The 18,942-nt window shown below is 40.5% G+C and overlaps 1 protein-coding gene across 1 annotated transcript; it reads right to left on the reverse strand.

The window, feature by feature from the left end:
- Positions 1-1,042: 1,042 nt before the first annotated feature.
- comtb (catechol-O-methyltransferase b) lies at positions 1,043-15,426 on the reverse strand. The gene is made up of 5 exons (XM_017725162.2): positions 15,259-15,426; positions 14,403-14,520; positions 2,921-3,114; positions 2,113-2,244; positions 1,043-1,367 (listed from the first exon to the last, which is right to left on the reverse strand). The coding sequence occupies exons 1-5, from the start codon at positions 15,424-15,426 to the stop codon at positions 1,188-1,190; spliced, it is 792 nt and encodes a 263-aa protein (XP_017580651.1). The 3' UTR covers positions 1,043-1,187.
- Positions 15,427-18,942: the final 3,516 nt, after the last annotated feature.

The raw sequence follows: 18,942 nt of genomic DNA on the forward strand, positions 1-18,942 counted from the left end.
ATTTACATAATGTCCCAACTTCACTGGAATTGGGGTTGTAAAAAGAGAATGGTATGTATATTACATACATAGAAATAATGAGAAAAATGTGAAAATGGCTTTTCTGTTTAGTGTGATATTAGATTTAAATCTTTTTCTCCTAATGTGTGTAATTTGTATTTACAGTCATCGTCCATGACTCACCATGTCAGTGTCACTAAAGTGCTGAAATAATATAACCCTCAGGAGTGGGCCAGCGGGGGCTTTGACCATTGATAAAGGAGTAATGGGGATCGACTAACAAATTACGCAGATGGGTCAGAATACATTACAAAACTTAAGAAGAGAAATACAATGTGCACTTACATGATAACTGGGCTGGGCAAAATTGACAATCAGTGTGGATATAAGATAAGTATACTGTTGCCAGTGAGTGTGAATAAAAACGGCAAACAAAAGGGAATTGTTTTATTGATAAGGTTAAAGCATGTAGCAAGAAATTAAAATAATTCTAATGCAAATAAGTTACATAATAAGCATACTGTCTCATATTAAACAATAATGTTAATTCAGTTATGTGTGGATTGTAAAGTATTTCTGCATTAAGACTGCATTATGGAGCAGCGTGGTCAGTATGATTCTGCCCTCTTCTGGTACAGCAAAGTAAGTACTTTATTGTGGCAATACAGGGATGCTGAGTTACTTAAAGTTGCAGTCTGGCCAAAATGAACAATGAACCAATTTGCCTTCTACACTGTTGTTGCAATGAGATTTTCTTATGTAAATACTAGATGATGAATATATGTAAATACTTGATGATGTATCTTGAAGGTGGAAACACCTTTTAAAAACTACAGCTGTTTAGGTGTGGATTTTGGAGTGGGCTGTTTAGAACTTTTATCACTAGAAATCAGTTAGCTAACTTTAACGCTGGACAGCTAAGTCTTTAACTCACTGAGGGTGAGGAATATAATGCTAAGCTACAGAATACTGCATAACACAACAAATAACAAACTCTAGTTTAAGGTCCGAATTCATCTTTAAGCAATACTGCTTTACATGTAATATATAATATATAATTTAAATTAACACATTACCCTGAGGGAGAAGCGGCTTAGAAATGGATATTAACACAGTGAAAGTGTACATTTTCGTATGACACAAAACATGTCTTTAGCCTTAGGCTAAAGCATCCAGCAGGGGCCACTCTAACCCAGATAAACCGATTTCTCCAAGCCATCCTCTGCTTTTGTGTACTCCAGGTGAGATTTAAAGTACCGGCTGTCGTATAAGGGACTTTTGCGCACATATTCCAGATAATCCGGAGCTCCTGGACAGACAACGTTGTCAGCCAGCAGGACAGTGCCTTTCCGGAGAAGCCTGCACTCCTTCAGTGAGGAAAAGAGGGGGCAGTGATAGAGAATGTCATGAATCAGCTAATGAGAGCCTCAGACTAATAATCACACTAGTAGTATCAGTCATCTTGAAGCCTGAGTTTTGTCTGTAACTTTGTTTTATTTTGTAGGTAACAGTTTGTCATACTGTGTTAGACACTACAGGCTAGTCTACTTGCAATTACTTAACAGCTTAATGCAGTTTGAGGCATGTGTTGGTGTGTTGGCTGTGTATAAGTTTCCATTACTTGTAGCTACATTTGCCTCATAGCTCCAGTTCAAAAGCTGGTATGCTGATCAGCAGCAATGGAAGCTGTTATGGTGATCACCACTAAAACCAGCATATGTTGAGTTTTGGATGCTGGTGACCAACTAGTAGTGCCAACTGTAGTGTCTAACACTGTCATACAGTGTTAGACACTACAGGCTAGTCTACTTGCAATTACTTAACAGCTTAATGCAGTTTGAAGCATGTGTTGGTGTGTTGGCTGTGTATAAGTTTCCATTACTTGTAGCTACATTTGCCTCATAGCTCCAGTTCAAAAGCTGGTATGCTGATCAGCAGCAATTGAAGCTGTTATGGTGATCACCACTAAAACCAGCATATGTTGAGTTTTGGATGCTGGTGACCAACTAAACCAGCACCAGACCAACATAAACCAACATAAAAAAAAATCATTAAAGATATAAAGATATAAAGGTATTTGTTAAATATAAAGTTTCTGTTAACTTTTCATACCTCCAATAGTTTAATATCAGCTAGGTAGCCTTCTTTCCAGTGATCCAGGAAAATAAAGTCAAAGGTATGAATCCCAAAGTGTTCCCTGAGGCGCGGAATCCAGTCCCCAGATGCCCCCTCTACCAGCTGCACCTGCCAATGGAGCAAAAACATTTTACCATTACCTTAGCCACAGATTTACATCATTGCTATTGCAGCAAAACCTCCAAATTTTCTAAAATGGCCAATTTTACGCTACCTTTGGATTTTATGTTAGTTCATTCACAGTGAATTGTACATACAGTATAATGTAACATTCATCTGATGTTTTCAAATGATGTAAAAAAAATGTAAATGAAAAAACAACAATTACAGAGTTAGCTTTGATAAGATGCAATAAGATTCTAATGTACAGTACTGTGCAAATTCTTTAACAATTTACCTCAGCAGTGAATTTATCACAGTACAAATTAGAGTAAAGTCATATTTTTAAATAAACATAAAAACAATAAAAACTAACAAGAATTTCTTGGGTCCATATTTTTCCTTGACACCTTCACAGCCACCACAGAGACTTGATATCAATTACATCATGAGCACAATTTACTGAAGCATTCTCAGTTATTTTAGGAACAGCAGCTCTTCTGTTGGTCTTCACATATTACACTAATGCACAAGTATTAAATTCATTAAATGTAAGCTTTTCAGCCACAGTTGTTTTCAAAAGCAGTACATTTTATGAATTTATTATTTATATATTATGATCTATGGTCTATGGATCTAGTGCATAGTATATATTGGCAACTGTCTGTATTTTTGTGTCTCTTACAGTGTTCTCCAGACCGGCCCAGCTAATGACCTCCCGGGCCACTGCAGCATAATCCGGGTTAAACTCCAGAGTCAGCAGCCGGGCACCAGAGTGCAACAGCCGACCAATACGAACAGCAGAGTATCCACAATATGTCCCCAACTCCAGCACTGTCTGGGGATTTAACTCACTCACTACTGAGTCCAGGATAAAACCTACGTCAGTTCACACACACAAACACATGGACAGTCACATGGTGTGAATAGAGACACACACACAAGCAAAGAGTTCAGTGTGCATTAAATCTGTTAAATCTGAGTCTAGACATAGAAAGTGGATAAAGCAACTTTAAATGGATAACTCAGCGTAGAACGAAATTTACACAACTTCCATACCCCCCAAATGTACTATTATTAAAACTTTGCCAAAATGTTGGTGCCCAAAGTTTTCTTCTTTACTTTTACAGTTGAGCTTCCAGACCAACATAGAGTAGGTCTAGAGATTAAAATGTGGCTGATGTTTTTTTTTGGGGGGGGGGTGGGCTATAGTGTCCTGGTGGAGACGTGGTGTGAAGTGATCTATGCATTGATAAATGCTGTTTTCATAATATTTTTGTGAAATTTTTCTGTCTTGTTTTTTCCACAACTACAAACCCAATTCCAAAAATATTGGGAAAGTATGCACTAAAAATGCTAATAAAAACAGAAAACAGCGATCAGTAAATCCTGTTTGATGTATATTAGATAGGAAACAGTACAAAAACACAATACAAGACATTGCATATCCACACCAGGCACTTTATTAGGAACACTACACTAATACTTTGTAGGGCCTCCCTTTGCTCTAAAAACAGCCTCAATTCTTCATGGCATGGATTCTACAAGATGTTGGAAACATTCCTTTTAGATTCTGGCCCATGTTGACATGATGGCATAAAACAATTCCTGCACATTTTTCTGATGCACATTCATGGAGCAAATTCCCTGTTCTACCACATCCCAAAGGTGTATAATTGGGTTCAGATCCAATGGATACAGCAACTGGCAAGGCCACTGAAGAACACTGAGGGGCTCTTCCTCCTCACTTGCAGATGAACTTAATGCTCATTATGCTCGTTTTGAGGCAACTAACAACTCACCTGCTGAGAAACGTACAGTAGATGAGGAGAGCTGTGCTCTAGCCATTCCCCTGTCTGAGGTTGTGAGACCCTTCAGGGCAGTTAACCCACGCAAGGCACCCGGTCCCATGTACTTAAAGCATGTGCCATACAGCTGGCTGAGGTTTTCACTGATGTCTTTAACTTCTTCTTAAGATTGTCATCGAAAACAAGTGTTTTAAGGAAACCACAATTGTTCCAGTCCCCAAGAAATCGTCTGTCACCTGCCTGAATTACTACTGCCCATTTGCACTGACATCTACAGTGATGAAGTGCTTCAAGTGGCTGTTTAAAACTCACATCTGCTCAACACTTCCAGCCACCATGGACCTTAACCAATTTGCATACTGCTCCAACAGATCCACAGACAACGCTGCTGCACTAACAATACACACTGCTCTAGCACACCTTGACAGAAAAAAACACATAAGTAAGAATGCTGTTCATAGATTACAACTCAGCATTCAACACAATCATCCCTGCCAAACTCATTCCTAAACTCACAGATTTGGGTTTAAACTCGCATCTCTGCATCATCTGGTCTGCCTCCTCAGATCCTCACCAACTTCTACAGATGCACCATAGAGAACATCCTCACAGGCTTCATTACTGTCTGGTACAGCAGCTGCACTGCCTGCGAGCACAAGGCCCTTAAAGGAGTGGTGAGGATGGCAGAAGCCACCACAGGCTATAAACATCTACCAGTCCCGCTGCCTCAGGAAGACCACAAAGATCCGGTCAGACAGTGTCACCCAGCAGTCTACCTGCTCACCATCCTGCCATCAGGCAGGAGATTTCACAGCATACAGCCTAGAATAACCCAGTTAATGAACAGTTTCTACCCACAGGCTATCAGACTTCTGAACAAGCTGTGAAGCTGTTCCTTCCCCAGTTACTATTTCACTCTGTCACTTTGTCAGCATTATTATTCCATCCATCCATCCATCCATTATCTTCCGCTTGTCCGGGGTTCGGGTCGCGGGGGCAGCATCCTAAGCAATGAAGCCCAGACCTCCCTTTCCCCAGCCACTTCCACCAGCTCTCCAAGGGGGATTCCGAGGCGCTCCCAGGCCAGCTGGGCGATATAGTCGCGCCAGCGTGTCCTGGGTCTTCCCCGGGGCCTCCTCCCAGGTGGACTCGCCTGTGACACCTCCCGAGGGAGGCGTCCAGGAGGCATCCTAACCAGATGCCCGAACCACCTCAGCTGGCTCCTCTCGACGTGAAGAAGCAGCGGCTCTACTCCGAGTCCCTCCCGGATGACCGAACTTCTCACCCTATCTCTAAGGGAGAGTCCAGACACCCTGCGGAGGAAACTCATTTCGGCCGCTTGTATTCGTGATCTTATTCTTTCAGTCATTACCCAAAGCTCATGACCATAGGTGAGGGTGGGAACGTAGATCGACCGGTAAATCGAGAGCCTTGCCTTATGGCTCAGCTCTTTCTTTACCACAACAGACCGGTAAAGAGCCCGCATCACTGCTGACCCAGCACCAATCCGCCTGTCAATCTCCCGCTCCCTTGTACCATCACTCGTGAACAAGACCCCGAGATACTTGAACTCCTCCACTTGAGGCAAGAGCCTATCCCCGACCCAGAGAGGGCTCTCCACCCTTTTCCGCCTGAGAACCATGGTCTCGGATTTAGAGGTACTGATTCTCATCCCAGCCGCTTCACACTCGGCTGCAAACCGATTCAGCGAAAGCTGAAGTTCGTGGCCTGATGTCCCCAATAGGACCACATCATCTGCAAACAGCAGTGATGTGACCCTGAGGTCACCAAACCGGACACCCTCCATCCCTTGACTGCGCCTAGAAATTCTATCCATAAAAATTATGAATAGAATCGGTGACAAAGGGCAGCCCTGACGGAGTCCAACTCTCACTGGGAACGAGTCTGACTTACTGCCGGCTATGCGAACCAAACTCCATGTACCCCGTACTCCCGAAGCACCTCCCACAGAATACCCCGGGGAACACAGTCGAATGCCTTCTCCAGATCCACAAAGCACATGTGGACTGGTTGGGCAAACTCCCATGAACCCTCCAGAATCCTGGAGAGGGTGAAGAGTTGGTCCAGTGTTCCACGACCAGGGCGGAACCCGCACTGTTCCTCCTGGATCCGAGGTTCGACTATAAGCCGGACTCTCTTCTCCAGTACCCCTGCATAGACCTTGCCAGGGAGGCTGAGGAGTGTGATTCCCCTGTAGTTGGAACACACCCTCCGGTCCCCTTTTTTAAAAAGAGGCACCACCACCCCAGTCTGCCAATCCAGTGGCACCGCCCCCGATGTCCACGCAATGTTGAAAAGGCGTGTCAGCCAAGACAGCCCCACAACATCCAGAGCCTTGAGGAACTCAGGGCGGACCTCATCCAACCCTGGAGCCTTGCCACCAAGGAGCTTCTTAACTACCTTAGCGACTTCGGCCTCAGTAATGGACAAGCCTATTCCCATGTCCCCAGACTCAGCCTCCTCACTGGAGAACGTGTCGGTGGGATTGCTTACAGCAGGCTTGAAGCTTACAGCAGGCTTTCTTCGCTGAACCGCTGGATGTCCAAGTGGTGTACGGACAATCATGTGGGCTTTATAGACAACTGGCTAATGTTTGAGGGCAAGCCTGGTCTTTTAGGTAGGGATGGTGTCCACCCCACGCGGGATGGTGCTGCCTTACTTTCGTGCAGCATAGCACATAGTCTCTTAGTTAGTCGGCAGAGTAGCAGTAGCCTTAGAAGCTGCTGACAAACCGGAGCCGGGACCAGGCCGCAGACAGAGAGGCTTAACCGACCGTCTGTGAGCTGCAAAGAGACGTTACCTAGATACCAATGTATTCAGACTGTGTCTGTCCCCCGAGTCAAACATAAATGTCAAAAAACTCAAACAGTAAATCTAAATAACCTAACGTATATTAAACAATCATATCCAGACTGTAGCACTAGCACTTCAAAACTAAAGATTGGTTTACTTAACATAAGATCTCTAAATTCAAAAGCAGTAATAGTGAATGAAATCATAACTGATCAGAAATTTGATGTGTTGTGCCTCACTGAAACCTGGATTAGACCCGATGAATATTTAGCATTAAACGAAGCCACCCCTGCAGGCTATAATTATATACACAACCCCAGATCGTCCGGTAGAGGAGGCGGGGTCTGCATAATTTTTAGAAATTCCCTAGCTGTCAATCAGAAACACTATGATAATTTCACTTCTTTTGAGCTTCTTTACATCAATATAATTAATCCAATTACAAAACAGAATGCATTTTCTTTAATTAATATTTACAGACCACCAGGACCCTATGTAGAATTTTTAAAAGAATTTAGTGATTTCGCTGCAGATTTAGCAGTTTGTAGTGATAAAGTAATTATAGTAGGAGACTTCAACATTCATTTTGAAAAAGTTGATGACTCATTAAAAAAGGCTTTTGCATCAATTCTAGACTCAGTTGGTATTGCTCAAAATGTAACAGGACCTACGCATTACTGTAATCATACTCTGGATCTGGTTTTGACCCTGGGTGTTAGCATAGATAACCTAGATATTCTTTCTCAAACCTCAGTAATCTCAGATCATTATCTTATTTCTTTTAAACTTCATCTTAGTCATAATATACGTACATCCCCCAGCTACTCTATGAAACGTTCAATAACGCCCTTTACCGCTCAACAATTTACTGATAACCTTCCTGATTTATCAACCATAGTGTACTCTCCAGGTAACCCAGCAGAACTAGACAAACTAACTGATTGTTTAGAAAATACCTTCCGGTCTACTTTAGATGGTGTAGCACCACTTAAACACAAAAAAGAGAGACAGAAAAAACTTGCGCTGTGGTATAACGACCAAACTCGTACTTTAAAGCAATTAGTACGAAATTTTGAGCGAAAATGGCGATCAACCAAACTGGAAGTATTCCACTCTGCTTGGAAAGACAGTATTGTTGAATATAGAAGAGAAATTAATAAAGCCCGCTCAGAGTATCTGGCCTCTCAGATCGAGATTAATAAAAACAACCCTAGAGTTCTCTTTAGTGTTATTTCTAAACTGACTAAAAATCAGGCAGGTACTGATCCTCAGATTCCAGCAATCCACACTAGCAATGCTTTTATGGACTATTTTGATAATAAAATCGAAAATATTCGGGACAAAATTCAACAGATAAATAGCACATCTTGTCTGTCATCTGGTGTGGCTGATATAGAACAAAATCCAGCTACCGAAGTCAGGTTGGAAGTTTTTAACCCACTACATCATTTAGAACTGGAGAAAATTATCTCCTCATCAAACTGCACAACCTGTACACTTGATGCAGTTCCCACAAAACTATTAAAACAGGTATTACCAGACATAATTAAACCACTATTAACAATAGTAAACTCATCATTAAACCTGGGGTATGTTCCCAAAGCCTTTAAACTAGCAGTAATTAAACCTTTGATCAAGAAACCAAATCTTGATCCTAGTGTACTATCTAACTATAGACCTATTTCAAATTTACCATTTATTTCTAAGATTTTAGAAAAGGCCGTGGCCCAACAACTTGGCTCTTATCTGCAAAGAAACCAGATCTATGAAAAATTCCAATCTGGATTTAGGCCTCATCATAGCACTGAGACAGCTCTAGTTAAGATAACAAATGATCTGCTTCTTGCCGCTGACCAAGGCTGCGTTTCTTTACTGGTACTTCTTGATCTGAGCGCAGCTTTTGATACAATAGATCATAATATCCTCCTAGAAAGATTAGAGAAAATGGTCGGTATAACTGGAACTGCCTTATCATGGTTCAAATCATACTTGACCGATCGTTTTCAGTTTGTGAGGGTAAATAATATACCCTCCAATTATACAAAGGTTAGATATGGAGTTCCACAAGGCTCTATCTTAGGACCGTTATTATTTACGTTATACATGCTCCCCCTGGGCAAAGTTATTAGAAAACATAATGTTAATTTTCATTGTTATGCAGACGACACGCAGCTCTTCATATCAGCCAAACCTGATGACAAACAGAGAATAAAGAAAATGGAGGATTGCGTAAAAGATGTGAAATCATGGATGTCACACAACTTTCTTCTATTAAATAGTGATAAAACAGAAGTTCTTCTATTAGGCCCTAAAGCTGCTAGAAATAAATGATCACACCTAATGTTGAATCTGGCCGACTTCTCAGTCACACCTGGTTCAACAGCTAAAAATCTTGGCGTTATCATAGATTCAGATCTAGCATTTGATAAACACATATCTAATGTTACTAAAACAGCTTTTCTACATCTCCGTAACATCGCCAAGCTAAGAAATGCTTTATCCTTACATGACGCAGAAAAATTAGTACATGCCTTCATTACGTCAAGGCTAGACTACTGTAATGCGCTACTGTCAGGATGTTCTAGCAGTAACTTAAATAAACTTCAGCTAGTTCAAAATGCTGCAGCCAGGGTCCTTACTAAAACTAGAAAATTTGACCATATTAGTCCAGTCCTATCAGCTCTTCACTGGCTTCCAGTCAAATTCCGCATAGACTATAAAATTCTCCTGTTAACGTATAAAGCCCTACATGGGCTCGCTCCTGAGTATCTGAGAGACCTTATCTCCTATTATGAACCACCACGATTACTTAGATCACAGGGTGCTGGCTTCCTAGTAGTTCCCAAAATTCAGAGAAGCTCTGCAGGAGGAAGAGCTTTCTCTTATAAAGCGCCCCAACTCTGGCATAATCTCCCCGATAATGTTCGGGACTCAGACACAGTCTCAATCTTTAAGTCTAGACTAAAAACTTACTTGTTTAGTTTAGCTTTTGGTAGTTAATGTTAATTCCCTTTAGATAAGGCTGCAGATCCAGGGGTTCATGGACATAGTGAATTGTGGGTAAACTGAGATGCTGGTGCTGCTGTCACTCACTACATGCAGTCACTCAGGTTTGTGGACGGTGGAGTGGGTGAATGCCAGTGTCTCAGGGAGCCTCCGTGTCTATGTTACCTTCTGGCTCTCTCCCTTTAGTTAGGCTGTCATATTCAGACCTGCCGGAGTCATTAGTCACACTCTGATAATTTTTTACATTTTCTGTTCTTCATAAATCCAGTCTAAACTAATTCCTAAATCTTTCCTTCCTCCGAGTTACTGACTGTCCACCGGTCCGGCCCAATACTGATGGATGTCCCACCCTCAAGTCCCCCTGTCCCCCTGATTGACCAGACTGATGGAAGTTTCTGGAACGCAGCTTCTCCACTACAGATCACATCCAAATCTATATGAACTCTAATTGTTTCCACTGTTGATTATACACACCTGAATATATTAGAACTGCGTGGATGTAAAATTGACTTTTCAATGTTTAACTTATAAGTTGTCTGACCAGTGGTAGGATGGTCCCCCCTTTAGATGTGAGTCTTGGTCCTCCCGAGGTTTCTTCCTCCTCCAGCTCTGAGGGAGTTTTTCCTTGCCTCAGCGCTCACGGGGGTTCTGTATATTCTGTATATTATGTTCAGTGTTTTGTCTGATTCTCTGTGCTGTGATTCCCATTTTTGTAAAGCTGCTTTGTGACAACATCAGTTGTAAAAAGCGCTATATAAATAAATTTGATTTGATTTGATTTGATTGAGAAGGTCCTCAAAGTATTCCTTCCACCGCCCAATGACGTCTTCAGTCGAAGTCAGCAGCACACCATCTCCACTATATACAGTGCTAGCGGCACACTGCTTTCCCCTTCTGAGTCGCCTTACGGTTTGCCAGAATCTTTTCGGAGCCGACTTAAAGTCAGTTTCCAAGGCCTCACCAAACTCCTCCCATACACAGGTTTTTGCCTTGGCAACAACTGAAGCCGCAGATCGCTTGGCCTGTCGATACCTGCCAGCTGCCTCTGGTGTCCCACAGGCCAACCATGCCCGGTAGGAGTCCTTCTTCAGCTTGACGGCATCTCTTACCTGGGGTGTCCACCACCGGGTTCGAGGATTACCGCCCCGACAGGCACCAACTACCTTACGGCCACAGCTACAGTCAGCCGCTTCAGCAATGGAGGAACGGAACATGGCCCATTCTGAGTCAATGTCCCCCACCTCCCCCGATATCTGGTCAAAGTTCTGACGGAGGTGTGAGTTGAAGATCAATCTGACAGGTTCTTCTGCTAGACGTTCCCAGCAAACCCTCACTATGCGTTTGGGCTTGCCTGGTCTGACCGGCATCTTCCCCCACCACCTGATCCAACTCACCACCAGGTGGTGATCAGTTGACAGCTCAGCTCCTCTCTTTACTCGAGTGTCCAAAACACATGGCCGCAAGTCCGATGACACGACTACAAAGTCAATCATTGAACTGCGGCCTAGGGTGTCCTGGTGCCATGTGCACTTATGGACATCCTTGTGTTCAAACATGGTGTTCGTGATGGACAAACTGTGGTTTGTGCAGAAGTCCAAAAACTGAACACCACTCGGGTTCAGATCAGAGAGGCCATTCCTCCCAATCACACCCCTCCAGGTCTCACTGTCATTGCCCACGTGAGCGTTGAAGTCCCCCAGTAGGACAATAGAGTCTCCAGGAGGAGCACTTTCAAGCACCCTTCCCAAGGACTCTAAGAAGGCTGGGTACTCTGAACTGCTGTTCAGTGCATAAGCACAGACAGCAGTCAGGACCCGTTCCCCAACCCGAAGGCGTAGGGAAGCTACCCTCTCGTCCACCGGAGAAAACCCCAACATACAAGCACCGAGTCGAGGGGCTATGAGAAAGCCCACACCTGCCCGCCACCTCTCACCATGGGCAACTCCAGAAAAGAATAAAGTCCAGCCCCTCTCAAGGAGATTGGACCCAGAGCCCAAGCTGTGTGTTGAGGTGAGCCCGACTATATCTAGTCGGTATCTCTCAACCTCGCGCACCAACTCAGGCTCCTTCCCCGCCAGTGAGGTAACGTTCCAAGTTCCAAAAGCCAGTTTCAGCAACCGAGAATCAGAACGCCAAGGCCCACGCCTTTGGACACTGCCCGATCCACAACGCACCGAACCCCTACTACTGCCCCTCCCATTGGTGGTGGGTCGATGGGAGGGGGGACTCATGTAACTCCTTCGGGCTGGGCCCGGCCGGGCACCATGAGTAAAAAAGGGGTTATTATGGATCACACTTTGTCTCACCTGTCACCTAGGACCAGTTTGCCATGGGAGACCCTACCAGGAGCTTTTGCTCCAGACAACATAGCTCCTAAGATCATTCAAGCACGCAAACCCCTCCACCACGATAAGGTGGTGATCCAAGGAGAGGAGCATTATTATTATTATTATTATTATTATTATTATTATTATTATTATATCATATCTCTGCTATGGACAATCACACCTTAACACTAAGTCACTTTAAAATGTATATTGTCTCTATATTTTGTGTATATTTAATGTATTTCAGTTTGTTTTTTGTTTAATTATTTATTTTCTGTAGAGTGATAATCTGAGCCTCACCACAAGCATTTCAATGCATAAATGTTCTGACATGTTTTGCAAATGATAAATTAACTTGAAACCTTGAAACTTTGAAACTTTTAACTCATTGTCATGTTCATAAATCTAGCTTGAGGTGACTTTCGCTTTGTGACATGAGACATTATAAAGTGGAAAAGTAGCCATAAGAAAAGGGACAAATAAAGGGATGCATGTGGTGAGCAAAGTACCCCAAAAAAGCTATGGCATATAAGCGGTAATTGATTGGTATTAAGGGGCCCAAAATAAACCAAGAATACATTCCCCACACCATTACACCACCGCCACTTGTCTGTTCTGTTGACACCAGGCTGATTGGTTCCATGAATACACGCTGTTGATGCCAAATTCTGATCCTACCATCTGAGTCTCTTAGCAGAAATTGAGATTCATCAGACCAGGCTATATTTTCCAAAACTCAGTCTTTATGAGCAGTATTAACATACAACGTGTATATTATTGTCCTTTATAGCCAAACATGATTGCATCACCTGTTAAAAAGCTTTTTTATTTTGAACATTGAATGCACCTAGTCTCAAATTGCCCCATTCCAACTTTCCTATAACATGTTGCAGGCACCAATTTCAGAATTAATTTATATTTACAAAATACTATAAAATTGATAACATAAAATACTAAATATCTTGCCAAAGGCAAAGATATTTCCATTTAAAAACAGGTCAAAGTGGATTTACAAATAAATGCTTTGTTTTTTGTTTTTTTTATTTTACCTGCTGTCCCAACTTTTTTGGTTTTACTAGGCAGAAGTCATTTAAGGCCATATCTCTGTCAATATAACTTATCTTTATACTTGTGATGAAGACATGTAGGTCCAAGACATTTTTTGCAGGTTTGGTGCCTCCAGGTTAGAGTAATATCCAAGTTTAATTTCTATGGTGTTGCCCTATGAAAAGATACAATAAAATATTTGCAGAAATGTGAGGGGTGTACTCACTTTTGTGATACTGGAAGTTATTTTATGACAAAGTTCTTTTACTTCTCTACCTTAATTTTAATAACATTAGATAGTAAAAATAATTAGGCATTTCAGCCCATAGACCAATTAGAAGAAAGACTGGTTAAATGTAAAGGATTCAGGTCTGAAAGCCAATCAAAACAGAGCAGCTACCAAAAAACACTTCATCCATGATAAATTGAGCTGTCAATTTGGTGAAGACAGAGAGAGAATAAGATCACCAGAACATGTAAGGAACATATTTAATTTGAGTAAGAACATTACCAGCACACATGAATATGGTCCAAACTGCCATCTTCATTCAGCATACAGCTGTATAAGGCTATAATTTTGGGAATCTTGTATAATACAGGTTCCCCGTAAACCCATGATGACCAATAATTCTATAGCACTCAGATTTGATTTTCACTTTGATTTCCTGGCCTAAACTGTAATCAGACTGCAGATTGGGAGGTATGAAGCTTCTTTGTAGCTAGCATGCTGTACACAGTCTATGGCCAAAAAAGATACCACCTCAAGTGAGAAAAGAATTAGAGTAAAAGACGTTAGAGAGTCATTTGAACAGGATTTAAATACCAGGGATATGTTTATAACTGCTTATCAAAAAAAAAAAAAGTAATAATCAATTATTTATTTTAAACAATTTCATTAAAAAATAAAAAATATTGATAAAAATTAATTGTCTTCTCATACTCCTCCCGCAAGACCCTGGACTAGGGGTCATCTCTGGACAGGCTAAATCCAAGAACATCCTCATTTGATGGAAAGTCTGATCTACTTGGATAATGTAGCTAACAAATAGTGGAGACTTATACTCCATCAGTTAGCATCATGCATTCTTAAATCATCACTACATTTGGGGAAAGATGAATAGGGAATATTATGCAAAGTAACTTGATGAGTGTGATGTGGCTTTACCTTTCTCATCTCCCACGTTCATGGCCCACTCCTGGTTTCTGCAGTAATGGTCTATGACTGAGATTACACTCTTAGGATTTCCTCTGATTGCTCTGTCCTGCACTGCTTTCAGCAATCGCTAAATCAAACATAGGTAAAAGAGCAGGGTGAATGTGCTAACTGACTTATTTTGTTAATACATGCACTATATGGACAAAGATATTGGGACACCTGCACATTACAACAGGAGCTTTCAAGAAATCCCATTCTAAATTCATAAGTATTGAGTTTGTCCTCCTTTTGCAACTATAACAACTTTCACTCTCCTGGGAAGGATTTCTACAAGATTTTGGAGTGTGTCTGTTGGAATTTTTGTCCATTTATCCAGAGATTCATTTGTGAGGCAAGACACTGATGTTGTACAAGAGGGGCTGGCTCGCAATCTCCGTTCTAGTTCACCCTAAAGGTGTTTGAAGGGGTGGAGGACAGGGCTCTGTGAGGGCTGTTAAGTTCTTCCACACCAAACTCACTCAACAATGCCTTTACGGGCCTTGCTTTGCACACTGGGGCACAGACTTATCCCAGCAGTGTTTTATTTTACACTCATTTTTTCATTTTTATTTAGGTCTTGGCCTGAGCTCAGAGGTACAGAGGAGGGCAGTGGTATTACCCTCAACTACACTACACCAACTGCTAGAAAGCAATTACCCATCAACAATTGTTGTTCTTTATGTCAGATCACTTTAAATCTCTCGACCAGGATTTGATTGTGGGTTTTCTCACACTATACGTGAGAAACAGCCACAGACTTCTTCAATGGAGCGTCATCATTTTGACTCGTAATATGTGGGTTCAAGTATGTGTGTGTGCAACTCACTTGTGGTCGGGTAGTCCTGGTTACGGTGTCCAGAGACTTCTCCACTATGACATCATGCCACAACAGAGCCAGGCAGCCGCTGTACTGCACCACAGCAGGAATAATCCACAAACACAGCGCATACAGCGCCACCAACAGGCCAATACAGCTTAACAACACTGACCACATAGTGGACTTCAGAAAAAGAGAGAGACAGAGAGAGTATATACTATTACCATGTTTAATTAATCAATCTATCTATATCTCTACGCATGTACACTACTGTGTGAAAGTTTTAGGCAAACAATTTACCTCAGCAGTGAGTTTATCCCAATATACATTAGATTAAAGTCATATTCATAACTCAAACATAAAAACAATAAAAAGTAACAAGAATTTCGTGGGTCCATTTTTTCCTTGACACCTTCACAGACCACACACCACAGACACTTGTTAATATCATCAGTTACATCATGAGCACAACTTAATGAAGCACTGATTGGTCAAACCAGGAGTAGCTTTTTAACTACATAAAACACGGGGCTTTCTCGAGGAGAGGTTTGAAAATGGTGAAACAAACAAACATCCATAACATCACTATTTATTATCGAATTGATTATATATAAAATCATTGTTAATTAATATTCTATACATTTTTTTTATTCAAATATTAACACTTCTCAGCAATTAAACACAAAAAGACTTTCACACAGTACTGTATATGTACATATATATAATCATATATGTTCATGTTCTCGCTGCTCTACTGTGGCTATGACATACACAGGCCCAGTCATGATAATGAAATTAAAAGAATGCTTATGGAAATGAACACAGTCTCCACTCATCTCTCTATTATAAACCAAATCATCCCTCCATTATAAACCTAATCAGATGGGTATTTACTATTCAGAGCTTTTCACTGCAGATCCTCACAAACATCCAGCTCCTTTTTTATAAACGCAATGTTAAGACATAGGGTCATATAAAAATTACTAAAGTATTTGAACAACCAAATGTATGTATTTGTCCCAAATCTTAGGGTATTTCACAAATTCTATTTTTTTCTTGTCTTTACTTGTTACAGAATAGCTATTATTGTAGTATATATACATATTTTTTCATTATTATTCACCACTTTTATTACTGTAAAGTATACTTACATACATTTATGCCAAAGCAGTGAATAAAGATGTTTTTCAAGAACATCAGCCTCATAATGACACTTGTTTTTCTTTTGCAGTTTTTGGGCGGTTACACCACAAAGATTTGACATTTAGTCTACAGAAAATAGAAGTCACTGAGGTTAGGATTTCATATATTATATATAATATATCTATATAATAAACTACATTTGTTTTCATCGATAGGATCATGAAGTTTCATTTTGGATTGAAATTTGCAGAATACTGCAAAGAAAATTATCAAATGATATCAATCTGAAATGTAGCAGCACCTTTTGAAAGGTTTTAGAATCGTCCGTTTAAGATAAACAGGATTTAAAGGTTGGTGAAGCGTTAATATGTTAATTGTTAAAGGCTGGCCAGAACACTGTAGACATTCACAAAACTAGATTTAGCCCAAATTAGACTGAACTGACCCTCATTAGAACAGACAACTCCTGAAATGGTGCAAAGATGCATGGGTGAAACTAACCAAAAAGTTTAGATTTGCAAGCTCTGCAACAAGTTATACACAGCAGCGCTTACACTACATATATCTAGTTTACATCCAAAAGTATCTAGACACTCAACATGACATCAGTAATGCTCTTGTGGCAGAATACAATGAAATCCTCACAGCAATGGTCCAATATCCTGTAATTTTTTGTACGCTGAGTAGAAGCTCTTACTTGCAGGATGAGTAGATGTCTACAGTTTTTTGGACATATAGTGTATTTACATAACAAAAACATGAACATGCATTAAAATATACTATACAGATAGAATTTTTATGATAATAGACCATGATTAAAATACTATAGAGACAGCTGATTAAGATTAAATACTTTTGTCCTACTTTTTAATGTAAAATGATAAGACACCATTATCCAGAAATCTAGAAGAAATCCAAGAAAACACAAAATAAGCACTTACGTTTAGCAGATGTCTGAATAACTAAGCCCTCTTCAATTTCAGTGTATTCCTTGCTTAAAGATTACTGTTGAACTGAAAATCACTCGCAACAGAGCTTAACTATGAGCTTGACTAAGATGTGCTCTCTCTCTCTCTCTCTCTCTCTCTCTCTCTCTCTTTCTCTCTCTCTCTCTCTCTCTCTCTCTTTCTATCTCTCTCATGCTCAGTGCCCACCTACTGTTTCATTTGAACACATAGACCCATACAGCTCATACAGTCACCACAGCAAGGGGTGATTTCGGATCTCACAGCGATTCAATTCGACAGCAAATTTAAATTGCTTTTGAATGTTTAAGGATTATTTTAAATAAGTATACAACATTGTTTTTCATGTGATTATATGAGCTGTGAGCATCTAAGACATATACAGAAAGCATCATATTAAAAAATTAGGGCACCAGCAAAGCTGCTGTAACTGATCATCATGTACAACTGCAACACAGTGTGTCACTACTACGTCCGTACTGAGAATGATCCAACAACCTAATACCTGCTCCGTGGTGGTCATGTGGGGGTCCTGACCATTGAAGAACAAGGTGAAAATGGGCTAACAAAGAAACACACCGAAACAGCTGGACCACAGTCTGTAATTTTGCAGCCCAAGGTATCCCATGATACCGTCACAAAACATGTACATTGTAGCTAAGTTACATAAGTTACATTAAGACATCCTTAAGTATGTCAGAGTAACGAGATACAAAATCATTTGTTACAGTAATGTAATGCATTACAGTTTAAATTCTGATAATCAAGTAACAGTTTGTGGTGCAACAAGAATACTGTTTTTAAACCAGTCGTTTTTGAGCTATTTCTGACAGACTAATTTCTAGAATGTTCAAAAAGTCATTTATAATTCTATAATTATTATAATTATATAACTACAATGTACAGAGTAAAAGCAGGGATAGGGTGTTTAGTCTGACTGGGTATTTTTTCTAATTTAAACACTAAAAGAAGCCTTTTCTTTTACTTTCTGATGGATACAGATGTGTATTTGGAGTTTCTCAGAAGGAATGTAATGAGTAGAGAGGTTACTTTTTAGAGGATGTAATAAGCAATTACTTTTTGAGTCTGATTAATGATGTTTTGGATAGTATGTTAATTGATGTTATAATTAAGTTATAATCAATTCAATTATAATCTATTATAAAATTCCAGGATCATTGCAGTTGAATTAATACCTTCAGATCAATGCCTATTTACCCTCTTAGTACTGATACTCTGTTAATCCATATTTTAAACTAGAGAAGAGCAGATCAAACCGCAACTAAAACCTAAAAATAAACCTGTAGTCCTGCTCCAAGTCATCAGTTCCTTATTATCCAATCAGGCAGAAGAATTCACGTCTAAGCCTCTCTCTCATTCTCCTGACCTTCTTCCTGAGATGTATAAAGTGATATTTCTGCAACCCAGATTTTTTACCAATCACTATTTAAAGATCAGTCCATTTAAGGTCATAATTTTGTGTTTACAATTTTATTAAACAGGATTTTTTTGTTATTGAGCCTTAAAGGGCCCTGACACACCACATCTATCTGCAGTAGGATATTGTCAGGCTGCTGTTGAAAGT

This window comes from Pygocentrus nattereri, chromosome 21, assembly GCF_015220715.1.
Source record: "Pygocentrus nattereri isolate fPygNat1 chromosome 21, fPygNat1.pri, whole genome shotgun sequence".
Classification (NCBI taxonomy): Eukaryota; Metazoa; Chordata; class Actinopteri; order Characiformes; family Serrasalmidae; genus Pygocentrus; species Pygocentrus nattereri.